Source organism: Gavia stellata, chromosome 23 (assembly GCF_030936135.1).
Source record: "Gavia stellata isolate bGavSte3 chromosome 23, bGavSte3.hap2, whole genome shotgun sequence".
Classification (NCBI taxonomy): Eukaryota; Metazoa; Chordata; class Aves; order Gaviiformes; family Gaviidae; genus Gavia; species Gavia stellata.
The window spans coordinates 4,448,901-4,469,680 of NC_082616.1; the positions used below are offsets into that span (position 1 = coordinate 4,448,901).

The following is a 20,780-nucleotide window of genomic DNA, read 5'->3' on the forward strand; positions in this document are numbered from 1 at the left end:
GGCCAGGTGGTGACGACATCTGCAGACGGCCCGTTTAGCTTTAATAAAAAACACAGCCTATTTTTTACAAAGCTGCCTGCCTGGAGTGATATAGCAACAACTGCCAAAAAGTCTAAGCTTATTCTGGTATTTCAGACTTGTAATACTTAAACTTCAAGGTTCACATGAGCAGCGGTGATATATTAGTGAGCCTTTCTTGTCCATTTTTAATGCCTTCAGAGCTCTGTTGCAATCTCAGTGGAGATGAGATACAGAATTGCAAACCACTGATCTTTCTAAAGTGCTGCCTGGTGGGAATTGCATGGGCTGTACAATGTCTTCTCTCAGGAAATTTCATAACTAGAAGCCAGACACAAAACAGAAGCCAATCTTATGACAGAGGGAAAACCGCAATTATGCTGCTGCTCACATTCACGTATCTGCTCATGCACCCGACAGCAGAGTGGTTGTTTATAGCACAGCTACTTCTTTATTCTATTACCATAAATACACTGGACAGAAAAGACAGGGGCGCTTGCTCCCATGCATGCCTTTCCCAGCCCAGTAGGAAGTGACTGATGATTTGTATTGATCGGGCTGTACACCGTAGAGGTTGAAATTGTACTTCCTCAGCTCCTGGATTCAGAAGTTTATGGATCCCCGTCACAAAGCACGTTAATAAAATCAACAGAGGTTTATGTATCACTGCTGTACAGCACCGGGTTAGCAGCGTATAGCTGCCAGGGACAGGCCATCTGCCACAGAGGAAGCATCAAAACAGAACAGTTTCTACAGAACAATTTCTGCATCAAGAGGAAAGGCAGGAAAAGCCGGGAAGTAAGGGACTGGTTTACAAAAAGGAAAGAAACAGTCAATGTCCTATAATTCTGCCCTTTACCCAAATCAGTTTTTAATTCGATAACTTTCAAAGGACTGACCTTGATCCTTGTCATGACATGCCATATGTCAGAATCCTTTCTTTTAATCTTCAAATGTTTTCCTTCAATTCCTGCCATACAGCCTGCAGAGAGCGCAGCTGCAGAGCTCCCTGGTGCTCAGCACCATGGTACACAGCATGGCCAAGGCAGAGATCTATATGAGGGCACTTTTCCCACCTCATCCCGGAATCCGGCTGCCATCAAGCAGCAGAAAACCACCCTTCTGCCCCAAACTCCTGAACTGCCTAGCACCCGGCTTGAGCAGCATATCGAACCCACGTTCCCCCAGGCAAAGTCTACAGCTCTTTTCTTGACAAGAAAGTCACCAGGACACAAGTGATTTGGCAAAGGGATCACATCTAACCTAACACAGAGCAGTGGTGGGGGTCAACAAAGCAGGGAAGAGACGCCGTGCTGGGCACAGAGCCGGCCCCAGTGTAACAGAGAATTAACAGGGAAGGAAAAACCTGTGAAACTAAGACAAGTATTAATACAGTCAGAGTTTATCCCAGCTGAAACTCTCTTTAGCTTGTCATGGAGACAGGGCAGTACAAGGCACAGAACTGCGGTCTGAATATTCTTTATGGGTTTTCTCAATAACCCCCTAAGTAGAGAGGCTTTTTACGTCCCTGCCCATGTTCTCCAGCAGCCTGTCCCGCTGGCTGCTGGCCAAGCCTCTCTCCAAAGCACATCTGCACAATTAAAATGATTTTCAAAAAAATCTTAGAAACAAATGGCCTTCTGCCTTGATTTCAAGGTACCAGGACATCCAACTGGTTCAGATTTGTCACAAGCCCCTCTATTTATCCACTGCCTAGAGCAATGAAAACTGGCCCCCAAAGACTACAAAACTCATTATTAATTGGAGTTGCATGTGCACTAGCAGGGATTTTGGTGTCAGAATTTTCCCTTGTCCCCACTGGGTCAGAGCACAGGCTGATTTAAATGAAGCGATAAAATGATCATCCTGCTGCAAGTTCTTTGAACTATTGCTGCTTTTTTTGGCCAGGAATGAGGCAGTATCTTTTCAGTTCAGTTATTAGCATAAAATAATTAGACTTTGGGGTATATTTTCCTCCCTGTGCACATACATAACTTGCATTAATATTAATAGGGACCTCTCTATTCACACTCATTGAAAGGAGGCTGTACCCCAAGGGACTGAGAAAGACTAAACCCTAAATATGCTTTTGTTTATCACAGAAGATTTCCATACACTCCGCTAAACTGCTATCCTCATATACTTCTTGCTCTTCCTGGTTTATTTCCATTGAGACAAACGTTTAACAAATCATGGAAGAAAATCATTTGCTCAGGCTTCACACAGCAGGCAATCAAAAACGATGCATGCAAATTCTATGGAAATCGCTCTTTGTGTCCAAACTTTGAGACCCAATTCATGTTATGGTTTCCACAGAATAAAAAACTAAAGGAAAAGCTTCCTTCATGAAATTATAGTTCTTTGGTATGAAAAGCGATGAAGCTCTGGTTAATAATACTAACAGTGCCTGCTGCATGCACATTTAGGGGCTCTTCATCTTTCCAAAAAGCCAGCATTAACCTGTGTTACGGCAAGCACTGAAGAAGTGGCTTGAGACTACCAGTACTTCACAGAGTAACAAAAGGGAGATTTGGGGAAATAAACTACTACAGCAGAAGGATTGACTTCATGGCACTTAGAACAGATGCCTAGATTGGGATATAAAGTCCCACGTGTCTTGGGCCACTGCAGCCTGGAGAACTGTAAAACATCCAGTGCTAAATGACAGAATCATGGACTTGGCAAGCTATTGACAACGCAATGACGTCAGAGATGACGGCCTTTATTCTGGGCCTTTCCTTTAACAGCAAGGTGAGCTGGACCTATGAATGACGATCACGAAAGGAAAACAACGAACAACGAAGCGCTGCCAAAGATACAGCGGAATTCTGTCAGGGATGAAACTGCCGAAGTCTTGGCTCAAAATGTCATTCTATGAGACTGAGGGTAACAACAGCATTCTGCAAAATGGGGAAACCTGAATAAAGAATAGGAAAAAAAAGACCCCTGAGGTCCCTGAAAGGACTGAAAATTACCATCCTCTCTACTGGGTAGGGCTCCTCATCGTTCCTCACTTCCCTTTCAGGAAGGGCCAACCCAGTTTAAGTTATTCCCTCTTGTTTCATCTTGCTACATGCCACCCTGCACTGAATTGCAAATGAGGTCAGAGAAATGCTCTAGCTTCAAAACAAATTTTTGAAATGCAATCATACTCTCTATCCAAACACCAGCTACCCCGAAAAAAAAAAAAAAGTGGGAATGGTGTCAGAGGAACAAACAATGAGGACAGAGGAGGCAGGAATACCTAAATTCAGGAACATCTCTGAGAAAAACATCAGGTGAAACCACCACAGTGGAACAACAATATACATTTGGTATTAGCTTCTTGGCTGAAATTCAATTCTCCAGAATTGCAGAGACCCAGGTTCCACCTCCTCTTGCCCAAGGGTAAATACAGACTCACTCCATTCATTTCAGTGAAATTACTTCAGATTTTCACTGCTGCAAATTGGAGAAATGTCTATCTCTTGTGTTTAACACGATTCCTGCAAGGAGAAAAACTGTTAAAAGCCTCCTTCAGGTTGAACTCAAGTTCAAACTTGCTGGGCTGAACTTGTGAGGACAAATTATTATTCTTTACTTCAGGGGAGAATACCCATTTCCAAAGAACCAACCAAATCAGAATATGCAACCCACTGGTGAGGAAAAGACGCTAAGATATTGAGGGGCAATGAGTAAGCAGGGATGTCCACAGGAGGTACCTACTATGAAGCCGGAGCAGCATGCAGAGCCTTGTGAATTGGTACGTTTAGGCTCTTCAAGCAGCGACGGCACATGGACGTGACCTGGAGACCTCCTAGTGTAGGTGCACTGCTGGTGCACCCCGTCAGTGGTGGCTCACGGGTGGCTCCTCTCCAGCGTTTCCATCCTGGAGCTTGCGGGAGGGTCAGCATAAGCGCCTGTGACCAATTGCACAGAAATACTGTAAAAATCCCAGTGTGATCCGCACCTGAGGTATGTGTTGTTCCTTCACATGCTTCTCCTCCCTCCCATTTAAGCCAGGTACCCTCTTCCTCCACCGGTGCCTACAGGTGATGAAAACTGTCCAGGGGAATTTTTCTTCCCTTTATCGTAACTCACAAAGCAGGCAATGTTTAGAGAGAAAGAAAGCACAAGCTCCTTGTACCTTAAATAAGCATGTAACTGAGGTCATGGTTTGGTCAGGGATGAAGGAAGCAGATGGTTATTTTGTTTGTTTTTCCTTGAGATCTGTTATGAAAACAGAGACCTGGAAAGCTACTGTGTTGTCCTGTAAAAACTTATCTGAGGTCCTTATGGAAAATAAGTCTGGAAAGAAAAAAATCCCTTTCCTCTTGTCAGCCTTCACAACAAAAAATAAAGGCAAAACTGAGAAAAGTTCTCTCCTATTCCCCCCTCATATGGCCCCTCTCAATTTAACTCAGGACTTGACAAGACACCCACATGTATTCTCAAGGAAATCATTCGTCATGTCTTTCACCAAAATCACTAGTTCCTCTAGTCAGGATGGGTAGATAGCTGCTGTTTCAATCAGGCAAAACATATTGAAAGAGGTTTCAAATCACCTCACAAAGGGGACAAAAGCTATTTCTCATTTCATTCCACATCTCCATCTGAGGGGAACGCACTCAAGGCAGAATGAACCTCAGCCTGGAGGCAGTGCTGCAGTTTGGGATCAGAGCTAAGAAGGTGCCTTGTCCTGGTGTTCTACTGATGCTCCTGGCAGTTGGGGCAGGAGAACTGAAAGGAGCTAAATGTCAGCTTCCTACCTGCAGAGACCCAAGGGAGCTCCAATTTCCACGAGCAAACATTATCATAAAACCGTGCAACACCTACACCACCCTAATTGCTAAGAAATCACTGAGACATCTCTCTGACAAATCATACCTTCCCCAGCGGATGAACACCCATTTGGGGTCAGTAGCATGGTCTAAAGTAGCACAAAGACACAGTTCCCTGACTTTCTGCTTCTTTCCATCTGAAAATGCAAAGGCAGGGGGATGTTGGATTTTACCTTCTGGGAAGCGCTGCACCTATATATTTTGAGTGTATAAACTGCAGCATGTTCAGTCAAATAACTTGTGCATAGTTTATGCAAAAACTTAGTTGCTTATTGGATGGCAAAGAATGAAACAGTAAATGAAAAAAAAACATTACTTAGGTTACAGTCTCCGGAGCACAAAGGCCTCTCACTCAAGTCTCTATTAACGCTACAGAGGTAAATGTGTTTCTCCATCTGCTGCTGCTGTTACCCAGGACGAGGAAGAGCTGCCCTGGGAAAAGCTGGAATGAGCCATGGGGAAGCAAGGACAGGAGCAGAGGCAGGACCGCTAGTACTGCATTATACCCATGGACAAATGCCTCCATACAATTCTGTTATTATTTTACGCTTAGATAGCCTCTAGCACAGTAATTTCCCCTGAGCCTCCAGATCACGCATGTGGAAACACTAAACGACAACAGTAATTACAGTTTAAGGTTACTGTCCTTTGTCTAAGTCTTTCGGGCTTCAGAGGATCTGCGCTAATCTCTTGTTTTTTATTTTTTCCCCACTGTTCTCATCTCAGTTTTCTCATTGCCCAGGTGCTGTAAAGACCACAAATGGCTGTAATCCAACCTCCTTCCCCCCACCCCCAAACAGTAGATTGGGCATCTGGAATCTATTCCTAGTTTTGCTCTGCTTCACTGTATGACCTTTCGGAAAATTTAAAGCCCCCCTCTATTTATTTCCAGCATTTGTGAAATGGGCCTAATCCATATTTGAAACATGCTTTGAAACCTGCAGTTAAAGATTATTTCATTACATACTGTAAAAGACCACAAATTATTTCAGATGGACAGACATATCATTTCAGTGGGAGATCTACAAGCATTAAATCACCAAAGCAGTCCCTTTCTTACTGTCGTCTATTTCGTAGGCACATAGAAAGTATTTGGGAAGATTTATTTTACTTTCTGGCTTACACTGAATTATTCATTGTTTGCAAGTCAGGTAGGTAATTCACCTTGCACACACTTCTCAAGTACAGTGCTAATAAGAAAACCATGACAGGTAGATTTTTCTGACAAACAACAGTCCTGGGTAAACAGCTGTCTTGACAGAAATACGTCCTTTCTCTATGCAAAAATGTTCAGTATTCCACAGTGAATGGCAGGACACCAGTAGATGTCAGTTTGACTCACACTCCTAAAAGCAACATCCTTTTTCATACCTTCCAATCTCAATCTGGAATTTGCATTTCTTTCATACACTCAAACTTTCTTCCAAACCTCAACGACACATGAAAGTGAAAACATTTCATAATTAAACTCCAAGTTTCACTGAGACTGCATATGGCAACTCTGAAACTAAACAAAACACACTTTTTTGCTATGGCAAGTTGCTCACTGCAGAAAAAGTTTTCTTCCTTAGAGACAACTCACCAAACCCAATCATTTATATCCCCTTTTCCAGGTTTTTCTGCAACAAGCTTCCTGGAAGTAAAAAAAAAATAAAATAAAATAAAAAAATTATTCATACCTCTTCTTCTGTAGGTCTCAAGTTCTTTGGTTTTCAGTGAATTGTAGCCTATGAGTAAAAAATGCTTCCTCCTTTGGAGGACTGCATCACTCAGCTCCCATTACCTCCTCAGAACAGGGTTTAAGAAGCCCCTAAGTATGCTCCGACTGAGGGAAATCTCAGCCTCCTTAGATGTTTTCAGAAAAGGCAGGGTGAGTCGAGCTCCCCTGGATTTGTTTGCGATAAAAACTCTTCAGGCAGTTTTGGATAACAATGGCTTCCTAGACTAACATCCAAACAGGACTAAAAAAAAACCCAAAACTTTTGATGCAGATGTTCGGCAAATTATCATTGTTCAGCGAATCATCAATAGAAACAGTTAGCTTGTGCCAAGCCCCTTTGCTTCAATTTTTCAAAATGGCTATGGACCAAAGACCCGGTGGAGGTTTGCTAGAATTAACTGGCATCAGAGAGCGAGAGGTTTGCACAGCTGCAAGAAGCTCTGGCTCTCGCAGCAGCACTGCTGCCTTTAAGTTCGTCCTTAGCCATTTAGATTCAATTAAGAGCAGCAGTGAAGTGAGCAGTGAGTTACCCATTTCTACGAGCAGGAGAAGGCTGTAGTCCTGGCCGATCATCAGATGGCTGTTTCAGAGGTTGTCTCCCACTAGCTGTTTTCCCTTGCATGAAACGTACTTTTCACATCATTATGGAAAATGGAGTCAGACCTACGGATGTCTAGAATAGGATGTTCATTTGGAAAGAAACAATGAAACTGAAGAAAACAGCCAAAAATGATCATGAAACAAAAAAAACCTTACAAAGGTTCCAACCAAAACCACTGAAACAAAATTAAACTTGGTGTTTTTGCTAAATGAAATGGTTTGGTGCAATAAAATATTTTTGTCCTGATTCAGCATTTCAAATATGAAAATGTAGGTTCTGTTTCTGTTACTTTGTGATTGCCCTATCAGAAAAAAATGAGTTGAAGTCTTAAAAATATTTTTTTTTCTTTAGGAAAATAATAGTTTTAGTTAGTTGATTGCTGGATGAAAAAATTTTCATAAGCTTTTCTTATAACATGCCCTGCACAACTCAGGAAAGGACTTTTGAGATATGAATATGGCTTGATCTGGAAACACAAAAATAAAAGTTTAACATGGAGGTTTCCCTTCCTCTTTTCAGAAAATAAGTAGTCCAAACAGAAATCCTCTTCCTATAGCAATCAAGGGAATTATTCTAAGAAAAGCCCATGTTCCAAAGCAAATAAAATGGATTCCAATGAACATTTTCCCATGAGAGCATCACGGTTGAGAAAAGAAAATAAAGCAAGCGCTGTTCAATTATGTCAGTATCTCCTGGCCTAAGAGAATCTGCACTTTTGTCCAAACTCTGGCAGAGATTGCTTGTTGCCCCATGGTATCAAATCCATAAAATGCGTGAGGCAGGCTATTACAAGAAGAGTTCAGCTTGTTCCGAGTTGCAAAAAACAGCAGTTATAATGGCACCTATAGCATTTATAAAAGGGATCTCACATTTTTAAGACACCATGCAGACGCTGACTAGAAGGTGGCTTCGCCAAAGAGCAGAGGGGCTGGGATGGCAGCTGCCAGCCAGAGCTGACAGCTCCTTGTTTCGCAGGGAGAAAATGCCTCCAGCCATAAAAGCACTGACTTTGGTGGGACCACACCGGGGACAAAAGTGATCCAGCCATCCAGAAGCTCTGCAGAGGAAGGCTGGCCGAGCGCCAGGGAAATCAGTGGCCTAACACAGAAGATGGGCTCAGGACTGGGTTTATCGTATTTGCCAGATGACAAAGCCAAGTTAGATGGGAACAAATGTAATCAATCACCCAGCCTCCAAGACAAAACACAGGGCACCTCCTCGCCCCAGTGGCTTATTTTATTTTTCAGGTTCTTGATGAGGATACAACCAAAGCATCTGGACTGCCTCCAAAGAAAAGGAACAGAAGAGAGTGTACAGAAGTGGTGAGGAAGAAGAGAACCAGCTATTAATGTTCAGCATAGCACTGCAGTGTTACATAAGCTAGAGCCCAGCAGTAATCAGCTTAGTGATACTGCTGTGAGACCAGGAGTATAAAAATAATAACGAAATCTGGCAACTCTGGTTCTCCTGTGAAGACTTCACATTTGCAAGGCTTGTGGATCCCTTACTGTGTATTCCTCTGTATGAAAGAATAATGCTTGGAATCAATAAAGATAAAATGAATGGAGACAGACTATTTACATTTATGAAATATCGAATCTGTACACATAATAAAAGCATCTTTCTTTTCAGCACTCAGACAGTAGATGGCTATCAATATAAAAGACACAGCAGTATCTTCGCAGACATGTGGCCGTTCAGCTATCAATTCATGTAAGTAAAATTGTAATATTGACCAGACTCCCTTTATGATAGTATGGAGCTGATATTACACAACTAATTAAGAAAAATATATCCCACGGAGATGTTATGGTATTTCTTAGTCTTTCCACATGTTTTATTCTACCCAGTCCTGTTCTCGCCCTCAGTATGGATGTTTGCAAGGCCAAGAAGCATTATTCAACTTCACCAACCTATGACATACATATTAGCATTTTAATTACTATTGGCTATTCTCAGCTGTTAAGAGGCACCCATTTTTCTGAAAAGCCATGTTCCAATGCAGCATCAAATAACCACTGCTGAACACTGTTCAGAAATAATTTAAATCTAAACCTTGAATTCATTTCCATTGTATCTCCAAATACTGCAATCAACTTTCTCTGACCTTTGTAAACCCCTTTTTGTATTTATGGAACATATCATGCATACAAGCAATGATTTCACAGATGTATTTATAACTCCTTGTTGGCTTCTGGGCTGTTGAGTTGGTGGCAAAAAAAATTAATATTATACTTAAGATATTGCATACACACTTTGAAGATCTGGAAACACAGAATGCTTGTAGCAACAGTGTTTTGGAACAGATTGCAATAAACCAATAGACCGAAGTGCTGTTCACAAAGAAAACACTCATCAAATTTTTAACAACAGTAAAGTATGTTAAATGGCGTGAGTGGATGCACTACATAATACATTTATTGTGTGATATAGTAACATATGCCATTATATCAATTTTTTTAGATTGAGTCTCTCAGGAGAAAGGTGGCAGGGTTTTTTAACGTCACAGCCCTGTGACACAAGCCCTGGCACAGCAAGCTCAGATACCCCAGAAAACTACACCAAAAAATGTTCCAGTCTTATGTTGTCATTGATTTAACTGTACACCCTTAGCTGCACTGCCTTTTATTTATTGCCAATGTCACATACAGTAAATAGCTCCAATCATCTAACTGTATGCACAAGAAACCCAGTCACTGTTTTAACAGCTGATTTTCTGAAGTCAAGAAAGAATAGAAATAAACTGTTATAAATCTATTTTGTTTCATTCTAAATCTACCATGTCACAGTCTAAAATACATGGGCATCATATATTATTAGGTACAATATTTTAACTAATTCTGTATTCTTCCCAAAGTATACGTCAACCAATATATTTCCATCTTTCAAAAGGGTTTAACTCAAAGGCAGCTTTCCAGTCTCCAAATTTTCTGTTAGGCTTAGAGATTTGCCAGAAGAAAACAGACTCCAAAAGCTGTTGCATTGCTCCTGAGGAAGTCTTTCTAGCATACAATTTATTCATATCGAAAACAAGAAAGTATAGCTGAATGCACACACTTTCTAAACCGAAAGTGAAGTTAACCCTGAAGATGGGCATGGCAGTCTGGATTCTGTCGTAGCTCTAATGTTAGTGACTTGGGAAAGGAGAGCACTTTTGAACCCCCACATATTTTGCCATCATCAAGCACAAGTGCGCCCAGGCCATGACTGCCTCTTCCAAGTCAACCCCAGCTGTCCCAAACTGAGCCCTGGCGAGAGGATGGAAAAGGGTCACCACGCGTGGCCAGGAGATGCTGGTACGATGACAGCCCAGAGAAGGCAAAGCCAACCAGTGGCTGCTTTCCTTCATCTCACCAACACAGGCTGCAGCTGGCTCGAGCCTCCCAATGGAGAAAGGCATAATTATCACCAACACTACGTCTGTGGATTCCTGGATCCAGTGAATGCTGATACTCACAACCTTCAGTAACTGTTAGCTCAGGACATCAGAGCACTGCATTTCTTATTCAAAACCAAACTTGTCCCAAAGGAAAGCAAATTTGTGCAGCACACTAGTTCCACATTAATCCCAATTCACTAGCTCACACTGTCCATTCTTCCCAACACCCTATAACAAAAAACCCTAAACCATGTATTCTCACCACTGCCACTGCTTGTATTATAATATTAAACAGACCCCACTGAAGATTCAAGGCTGGAAATTGCGTAGACAAATAACGAAGGCAAGGCCTGCTCCACAAAACAGAGACTATTCATCAGGGAGGAAACAAGAGGGAGACAGGAAAAAGCAGAGGGAGACTGGGGAACGATGCTGCAATCAAGAGAACAGACCTCAACAATAAAGCAGAAACTTAACTAATGCCAGTTCAGCAATTTACAGGCAGCAGAGTGGAGGCTGAATGTTGTCAGCTGTCTCAACAGGTTTTTGTAAAATTACTGAATGTCCATGTGGTTACAAGTATTTTTGAGGAATAAAACTCATTTCATTGCCTTACCCCACATATCATGTTCAGCAATATGAAAATGATATAATATGTGACTGGAAGCAACTTCAAGAGGTTATCTGAACCATCCCAGGGCCCCGGGGAGGAATCAGCCACACCCGAGTCAGTTATGATCACTGTCTAACCTTGTCTTAAAACCACTGACCATGCAGGCTCCACAGCCCCACAGCATCAGGACTGCAGTGCGTCAGTACTTTTATTTTTGGAAAACTCCATGTGAATCTGCACAGCGTCGTCTTCCCTTATCAGTCCATTATCATGCAGTACGTTCATTTATATTTTTCTAATAGAAATAGTTTTAGCTTACCCTGTAATTTTAGTTATACACTATTTCCATAAAAGGCAGGTGTATGTTTAAGTTTGATGTCATTTTGATAGTCTGTTATTTTATTATGTGCAGCTAATGGTGCTTTTTCATATAATGTAACTATACAAGATTTCCAACATTCTTTACTGCTGATGTTGATGGATTGGGTTTTTTTCTCCTTGTCGCTGTTTTTCTAGTTACAAATAAAAATAATAGATCAATTCAGCTTAGCTTTTACATCGTGCTGGATATAACTGCATTTATTCCAGTAACAAATTGTTTGAACTATTTAATTTTCCATACTCAATAGCATTGTGATATTTCACATTAGAACTGTGCACATCACAAATACAATATGCACACACAGTCCAAATACAAGCCAGCAATGCTGCTCTTAATATCAGGAATTCAAACTTGGAAACTGGGCAATTCTTCAGTGAGTATGCTTAACATACTCACTCTGCAGTGAAGGGGACTACTGTGTCAAGCTAAGTGACAGCTTAAGTATCTGAGTGACTCTAGGCCTCATTATTTTTTGTATCAGAAAGAGAGAGTTCTTTTTATTCTTATTATAGAATCCGACTCCTATGCGATAATCGTGATATCTCAATTAAAGAGCAGCTAAGTGCTTTACAGTTGGAGTCGTTGTTGGTCAACTATGCAAAACCTAGCTGAAGAGGGCTTTCTGTGAGCAGTCGATGTCCACCAACCCTTGTTGTGCATGTATAGAGTCTACAAAGGCCTTGGACAACAAGAAATAGGAACCCCCTCAGATTCAGTTTTCAAAAAGCAAATCACAAGGAATTCAGCAACCATTATTTGCAGTGACAACAGCCAGGCTACCATTCTGTGTTTAGTAGAGTCATGAACCAAACTTGCTGCTTCACTGAATTTCCAACATCTTTCTTTTGACATTATCACAGACACAAACAATTTCAGGGCCTAAAGACTAGTTACCCTCTGCACTCCAGAGGCACAGCAGTACCCCCTTACTTCTGTCAGCAGTGCAAGAGGGGCAACGTAGCGGGAAAACTTTTTTCCCCCTCACTTATCAGACACCTAAATCTCCTCTTTACAGCCCCGTTGATTTCTTGTTTAGAACGACTAAGATCATACAACACAAGTAGCGTATTTCCTACAATTACTTATTTTTGTCCTACTGGCTCTAAGACCCTTTCTCTTTCCACATCTGAAGTGACAGCTGAATTTCACCTTCCCATGAGCTGACTCTTAACTGCATCTGACTTTGTTTTTAACACTGTGCTGTAATGTCTGCTGCTTCTTCCTTTTCATCTTCTCAGATAACCCCACTCATGAACCTGTACATTTAAATAACCATCCACCAACAACTGCAAAAGGTCTAAATAAATAAAGCATTTTGCTTTCATGATAAGTGTTAAATTCTCTCAGTAATAAGACACACCCCAGAATCAATTATCAGATGATCTCATACATACAGCTGACTAGAGTTTCCTCAAGAAGTTTTCTTATAATGTTTGCCAACTGGTTTCACTATGAATTAGAAATACAAAATCTTCAAAAAGGGCCCTGAGCTGTATGGAAAAGCAAAACAAATACAGTTCAAGATGATACCAACCTGAAAGAGTTATTAATACAAGAAAAGGCCTCACTCTTGGAGCTGGAACTGACTCTTGGAACCCCTTCCTCAAATACAACTTAGGCCAGAAACAGATAAGCCAGGGATCCATTCGTGGAAGACACTGCCTGTTTTCTGCACAATATGCTTCATTTTGTCAGGATGACTGACGACAAAAATGTCTTCAGTTGTTTGGTGAACACGCTGGCAATGCAGCTTCAACCGACGGTGTGTAGGTTTGAGGGTGGCTGGGTTTTTTTCAGCATTGGAAAGATGACATTTCCTCTAATGAGTTTTCCTTGGCTGTTCAATATTTATTACAGGTACTTAAGCAGAGCTTTTATTACTTAATGTTCCGTTTCCTTCCAAAAGGAATACACCAATGCTTGTGTAATGCTGCCCTACAGTCTCATAAAATTGATGGCTGCTCCAAACTTTTCCTGGGCGTAATCCTACCAGCATGCCAGCCCCATGGAAGCATATATTAGGGCAAAATGCTAAATAGACTTCACTGGGAAGTCTGTCACCTCTACCATCTGCAGCATGAATTTACGTAAGAGCTAAAAACATGAAGGGCTTTTTATCCTGCTATTTTCTCCTGTCTCTCTATCCTACCACACACATCCATACCTCCCTGCATGGCAGAGAACTGAACAAGGGACCTGTAGCCTCCCCTCAAGATTTAAGACAGGGTAGCAAGTCTTGGGCATTACATTCACTTTATATAATATTTATCCCCACAGAGGTTGAAAGTTTTGTATAGATCAGGGTCACTGCTGGGGTCAACTGCATGCAATCCTTCCACCCACAAAGGGAGTTGGCAGCAGGATTACAACAGTACACAGGTCAAGTGCTGGCCCTTTCCTATGGGATGGATTTTGGTATTGCTGCCCCTTTGCTTTTGGGAGCAACCCAGCTTTCTTCTCAGAGAGAGGAAGCATCTTAGGATACTGCTCGAAGTTTGATCAGAAACTTATCAGGGATTGAAAAAGAAAAATCACACTGGCCAGGGAGCTGGGAAATCACAATATGGGGCATGGAGCAGGAGCAAAGATGTGAAATATAGCCATTTTAATAAAGATAACTGTAAGATGCTCTTATTGCTACATTCCAGGGACAGAATTGCATGTCTCCAGTACCAAAAGGCTGGAGAAACAGGTTACACCTCCACAGCAATTACAGAGATCTGCCCAAACCTGCAAGGAAAGCTACAATGTCTCCTGCATCTTGCATCCCCAGGTCACTGCACTCTACACTCGCTGGAGAACTGGGGAAAACTGGGTTCTCCTGATCTTATCAGGAAGATTTTCATTTTTGCAAAGGGGAAGATCTGTGCTGGCATTTAAAGGGAGCAAGGCAAAAGGCTCCACCTTTGACCCATCTCAAGCCTGTCATTAACACTGCCAGAAAGGGCACCGAAAGTTGACTTACATTACACTGCCATTGCTAAGAACTGCTGCTTGTCAAGCGGCAGTGCTCTTCCCAAGCTGCCGGCCCTCTTTCCCCCTGTTAAAGGTGACCATGGATGAAATATCCAGCTCTGGCAGCATTTGGCAACTCCCTGCCTGGCATCATGGGGGATTTCTGCCTTCACAGGTTGCAGTGGTCTGACCACAAGCCAGTCATGTTAAGGGAGCATGGGAGGGGTCTGAGGCGAGGAAGGAGATGGGAGATTTTGATTTATTTAATTAAAAGCTTAGATCCTCTGCATTTACAGCCCCCTTTTCTTCTCTTGTCCCATTACACAAGCAGACTGGGAGTACTGTTAACCCTGGGCACCCAGGGACTGCTCCTTGAAGGAGCTACGCATCTGCCCTCCCCAGACTCCTGTACCAGGGTATCAGCCAAGTCTCCCTTTCTGCAACATAATAATTGCCATCACTAGGATGTTTATTTCCAAAGAAGTTATCATCTAAGTGCCAAACTCACTTACCCTCAGTGGAAGATTTTCATTTCACCTTCCCCCCTCCACACATATATATTTATTCCCCCAACACCAACACAGATGCACTTATATATAGATATCAGTAATGGGACTCAGCTCTTCTCTGTATATTCAAGTCTCTTTCTCGAGTGGGATTAAACTTGGCAGCTGTCTGACAGGAGAGACTGTGTGGGAGGAAAATGGTTTTATCTAAAACTTGAAAGAAAGCAAAATAATCTTTGAGAGAACAAACTGTGTTTCAACTCTTTCTCCTTCAGTGGAAGGCTATTTACTAACAGAAAATACCCAACAACAGCAAAAATACGAAAGTATTGCTCTGAAAGGTAACATAAAGACCGTGCATTTTTTCCTTCCTTTTACATATGTGGCCACTTTTCAAAACATTTATTAATAATACAGCTGAGTCTCTCCATAGGAGGCCAGAATCTGAGTCAGTTTTGAAAACCAAAATTAAGCAAATCCCATGGTTTTCTTTTAGCTATGACAGAGCAGGAAAGGTCTCTGCTTCCAACCCTGCCTCTGCTGTGCTTTCAGAGACAGGAAACCTAACAAACAAGACAGTATGAAGTATCTCCATATTTCTGATTTACTCTTCCAGAGCAATCACGTTGATGAAACATACCACTGTTCCTCATAATTAAAAACAAAGTTTGCTCTTACAAAAGCTATAGTTCCCCTTGCTCGCAGGGAAGTCTCCCTTGGAAAAGGTCACCTAGCTCTAAGGTTGCGTTGTGACCTGCACTCGGGAGGCAGCATGCTTTGATGTCTACGTGGACACCCTGCTTCCAGCCTCTCCAGTCTACCCCTGTGCTTCTCCACATCCTCCTCAGCTCATGGGCTGGCTCCGTGCCCACTCAACCTTTTTTCTGACTCTGGGCTCTTGTTCCAGCCTGTCCCACTTATTCTCTCCTCACCTTCACGCTGATGTCTGGTCCCAGCCTAATCAGATGCCTCATTGGCTTTACGTCACTTGGGGCCCTTGCCCTTTGCTGTCACCCTGCTGTTTCCTCCTCCCAGCTGCCTGCACCCATGGGTGATGGCAAGGACTGCCTCCCTGCCTGCAGCTCCAGGATAAAGTACAGCAGCTACTTAAGTGGTTTCCCGAGGCAAGCCACACGTAATGGCTGACCTCCTACTCTGAGAAATTTCAGCTGAAACAATTAACAGATAAAGGCAGATGAAAATGCAATGCAGCATTCTCCATGCGAAATATCTTGTGGCTATGTCTTATCTCATTAAAAACTCCAGCTTTAACATGTAAAAACATTAAAGGGACTTTTTTCCCCCCACCCAAAAATCTATTTGGCACCAAAGGTACATACGGTAAAATAACAAAATACAAGTGCACCTGCAAACCATGGAAATTTGCAACTGATGCAAAAGAGTTGTTTCTGAGCAAACGTCTCCTGGAAGGTTCTCTCTACCCTCAGAGAATGTAATTTAGATTACTAAACAGTCTCCACTTGAAGTAGTTCAATTCACTGTGGCATTTGCCATCCTGACAGTGAGGATCCCCGAGAGGACTGCGCTGACAGCAGAAGCCACGGTGCTTCATGCGCCTGCACTTTTTTCTTGAACAGTTCAATAGCACAGCACACTATATGACACTATTACATGTGCCTTCACCTGCTGCCAGTACTGCTTCAGGCTTCAGCAACGCTAATGTATTAAATAATGTCAAAGCCATCGTATTTGAGGCTGTTCCTCAGAACAAAGATTCAGTTCTTGCTGGATCTCTAGGAAGGCATCTTAATAATGCTCCATTCCCAGCCCCTTGATAGCGATGAAGTTTATCATACAACCACTGTATACGTTTAGCATATCTCCAAATTATTTTGATAAAAACATACAGTAAATTTTACACAACAAAGCTTTTTTGAACATTTTAAAAGACATGCAGAGCGTGAAAACGATGCAGTAACCTGTTTGCATAGTGCTCTGCCATCTATCTCCCTGGACTCGTGAAAAACTCATATGGTTCCTCAAGGGACTTACTTGATTAAAGAACATTAATTAATTGAGTGAACATCTGTGCTGTTTTTCAACTAATAATTAAAATTAGCTAGGAATGGTAATCTCCTTAAAAGTGAAAAGTATACAGAATAACTGCAGCCCACTTTCTCACAACATTTGGGTAGGGCTAAGCAACTACGGCATTTACCATAATGGTTCCTGAGAGATTTGTAAGGCTCTGTGGTAGAAGTTTGCTTCCTGGCTAGCCTGACAACAGGAACATTTTATTCTTGGCTTCATGCGTTAACATATTAACCGTGACAGTGCTGACATTTGTTGCTAAGTAAAATTGAATGTAAATGGTCTAGAAAGCTGCCATTAAATTTAGAAATTATTTTTGGAGTTTGAAATTAAGTACTGTCAACACAACTCATGTTTCCACTTATACACAAATATGACAGGAATTCTAATGACTTCTCCAAACTCCACATATAAAAGAAAGGAGGGAAATAAGAGTAATGATTTTAATTGCTCTCAAACTGTATCACAAAAAGCAACCGACCTATAGGGTATCCTAAGAGCTCAAGGACTATCCAACAGGACAGAGTAAGTATGAGGGCTAGATGGGAAAAAGTCATGTTACATGTGGAAATTAAATGTTGCTTCCATCCCCCGGTGTAACCCACGAGGTCAGGATAAACCCAGGATCATCCTTTTACTCACATGGGAGATACCCTTAGTTATTTAGGCACAGGGCTTTATTCCTTGAGCTCAATGGAGGGAGCCTAGGAGAGCTGAGCCATTGGTATGCAGCACCAGGAAGAAGTGGAGACTAACAACAAAAATAAGATTTCATTGCACATGACAGAAGCCAACTAAGAGTCTAGAGACCGCAAATATCAGATGACTGCAAAAGAGAACATCTCTGAACAAGACGGTAGATTCATTTAAGCTGTTCTTAATAGCACTGCAGACACTTAGTCTACAGGTAGTCAATGCAAAAGCCGGTCTGGAATTAGTACAGGAGTGCTCAGCCATGTAACATGAGGCTGCAACGAGAATTGGTGGATGCATACAAATATCACAGACATTTGTAAAATTTTCAGAGACTTACAGAAATATTTATTTCCAGTACAGAGTCACCTGCACAATGATTGCACTCAGTCACTGGTTTGCAACGCACTCACTTAGTTGTATGTTTTTTCTGAAACTGTTAGCTGTTGACAAGATTGGGCTGTTCAGGGAAATGAAAGACAGCTCTCGGGACATTTGCTTAGTATCCGCTAATTGTAGATGGTTTCTCAACAGTTTACTTTCTGATATCTGCTTGGTAAACAAAATGAGGGAAGCCTGAGAATTTCTATTCAAGGCAGGTTGAATGGGTCTCTTCCTCTTAGTCCCTCACCTGTACCTGGTACCAGCTTTAGAGAAGGGGGCCAGGAAGAGGTACCTTAGAGCACTGGAAGACCAGCAGCAGCCCCAGGGAACCTGCCAGCTCTCAGCATCTCAGGATGAAGTGAGGGGGGCAGGCAGCACCTGGAACCTGTGTGGTTCACTCACATGGCTCCCAGCCGCAGGAGTCACCAGCCATGTGCATCCCAGTTGGACCTGGGCCCAGAACTACCTCACATTTCTGAAGAAGTAGGAAAATTAAGCTGGGAATTGATCAAACCTTGCTTGCTCTGGTGTCACAACAACAAGTACAATCTTATTTAACCGATTTTTCTTTTCTTCCTACTCAGTTTTTTTCTCTTTCATAGGTGTTCCAATACCATATAATATCTGGCAATAAAAAAAATCTGGCTGCAATAAAACTGTTCCCCCATCTTTTTTGCTCACAGTGCAGAGAGTTTAAATCCTACTGAAGGATTAAAAAAATAATCTATTTGCTGTCATGATATCACTCCTCAGGCTTATCTACTTTCTTTGGGCAGTAAATACACTTTTTGTGCTACCTGACCCCACTCCAGACTAGTATTATACTGGTGTAAGAACTCTGAAGAAAGGAAAAAAGTATTTGCTAGGGCTAGCTCGTAGCTTTCTGCAAAAGACGCCTTTCCCTCCTGTCCGAGGGGTTTATGCTTCTGAAAACCAAGCACACCATCTGCAGACTGCGAGCAAGAGCATCTAAAAGAAATACTGAAGTTTGACAGCAGACACTCTCTTAGCATCTGGGGTGTACACTACTCCCTGAAAAAAGTCCCAGTGTAACTGCAGAGAAAATGCCATCATTTTCTGGATGACCCACAGACTCGCAGGAAGCGCGGCGGGGGACAACTGTGGGATGTACCCTGGACGGCCCCTCTCCACAGTACAGAGACAGAGCACACTGACATGTCCTGGAGACTATGGCATCACTGAGTCTTACTGGAAAGAGGATACATCTCAGAGAATGTAAAAGTCTTTGTAGTAGTGAAATAGTAGTTGTTTGGGAGGTGTATGCATACGGCAGTCACCAAGCTTGAAACAAGCATGGGGAAAAAAACAACGTAGCCATAACCACAGATTTGATCGTCACCCTGATCTCATAAAAAGTAGTCTGTGTCACAAACAAAACGTGGTAGGTGCACATAATGATGAAACGCTTACCCTGGAATCCTTTTCCAGATGAAGTTTGTGTTGAAGACTGCGTCTTCTCCTGGCCTTGGCAATGCCATTGTGATAAAAGAAGTATCCAGTGTCTAAAAAAGGGAGCTGAGGAAGAGAGAGAGAAAAAATCATCATGGAACTACTGGCTACTAATAAGGATGACATAGAAAAATTTTACCTGTGAAGTGACTTGGGATTCTACAACAAGACTTAGGAAAAGTTAAGCCAAAGGGCTCAAATCACTCTTGAGATTGTCACTTCTAAGTCACTTTTGAGAAGTGTGCCCAGCAGCATTAAAGTTATTTGCTATAAGTTTACAATGTGTAACTTCACTTGTATACACTTGGTACTATTTTCACCTCATGTTTAAGGTCAACAGTGGCAATATTTTTGAAGGGCTTCCCAAATCACATCAGGATTATTTCCTGAAAAAGCCAGAATAAAAGAACAAAATGAACTGCAAATTATTTGAAACTACCACAAACCATCCTTCAGCAATAAGGCGTTACACAAGTGCTTTTCTGAGCCATTATAACACACCTGAGCTGATGCCATAAGCAGCAAGGCAGAAAGCAGAGTGATTTCCACTCTCTGAAAAAACTATGGTATTTGGAATTTCTTCTGAACACCAGGAAACGGAAAATAAGAAGAATATTAAGAAAACAGACAGCTCACAGTGTCCGGCTGGGAACAGTTTTGTACAGCTTTACTGTCTAAGACATTTAGGCAGCAAGCAAACACCTCCCGAGGGCTTTCCAGCTCCACCTAAGGCAGGTGCCAGGGAAGAAAGATGCATGTCCATTATTAAATGCATCTCTCTCCACAGGATGGGCAGACAGTGACTGGAAAGCTAGTAGACATTTAGCTTTGAGAAGGCTAAAAGCCACGGTGTTAGGAGAACAGCATCCCACCTCCAGCAGTCAATCAGAAACCTCCATTTGCATCTCAGATTCTACAGCTTTTACCCCCTTTCCAATTTCATAGGGAGATTCCGGTTGAATGTTTAAATCTAAGCAAGTAACTGCCTATTTTTAAACTAAGCTTCTTTTTGTAAAAGTCGAAAAAAATGAGCTCGTTGGGAAGTTATATGTTAATGCTGTGAACATCTCAACTTCAAAGGTTAGACTACCCTGCATGTAAAATAACTACTTAAAAGAGATATTCCAGAACAGCCATGACAGCCCTGCTCCTCTCCTTTTTATTATCTATACTTCATAATAATGTAA

The 20,780-nt window shown here is 42.0% G+C and overlaps 1 protein-coding gene across 1 annotated transcript in view; it reads right to left on the minus strand.

Annotated features, from left to right (window-relative positions):
* The window catches only part of PCSK2 (proprotein convertase subtilisin/kexin type 2), a 105,175-nt gene that overhangs the window by 63,507 nt on the left and 20,888 nt on the right, over positions 1-20,780 (minus strand). Inside the window, exon 2 of the mRNA XM_059828505.1 lies at positions 19,555-19,659. Within this exon, the coding sequence (XP_059684488.1) occupies positions 19,555-19,659 (105 nt within the window). The remainder of the gene's footprint in view (positions 1-19,554; positions 19,660-20,780) is intronic.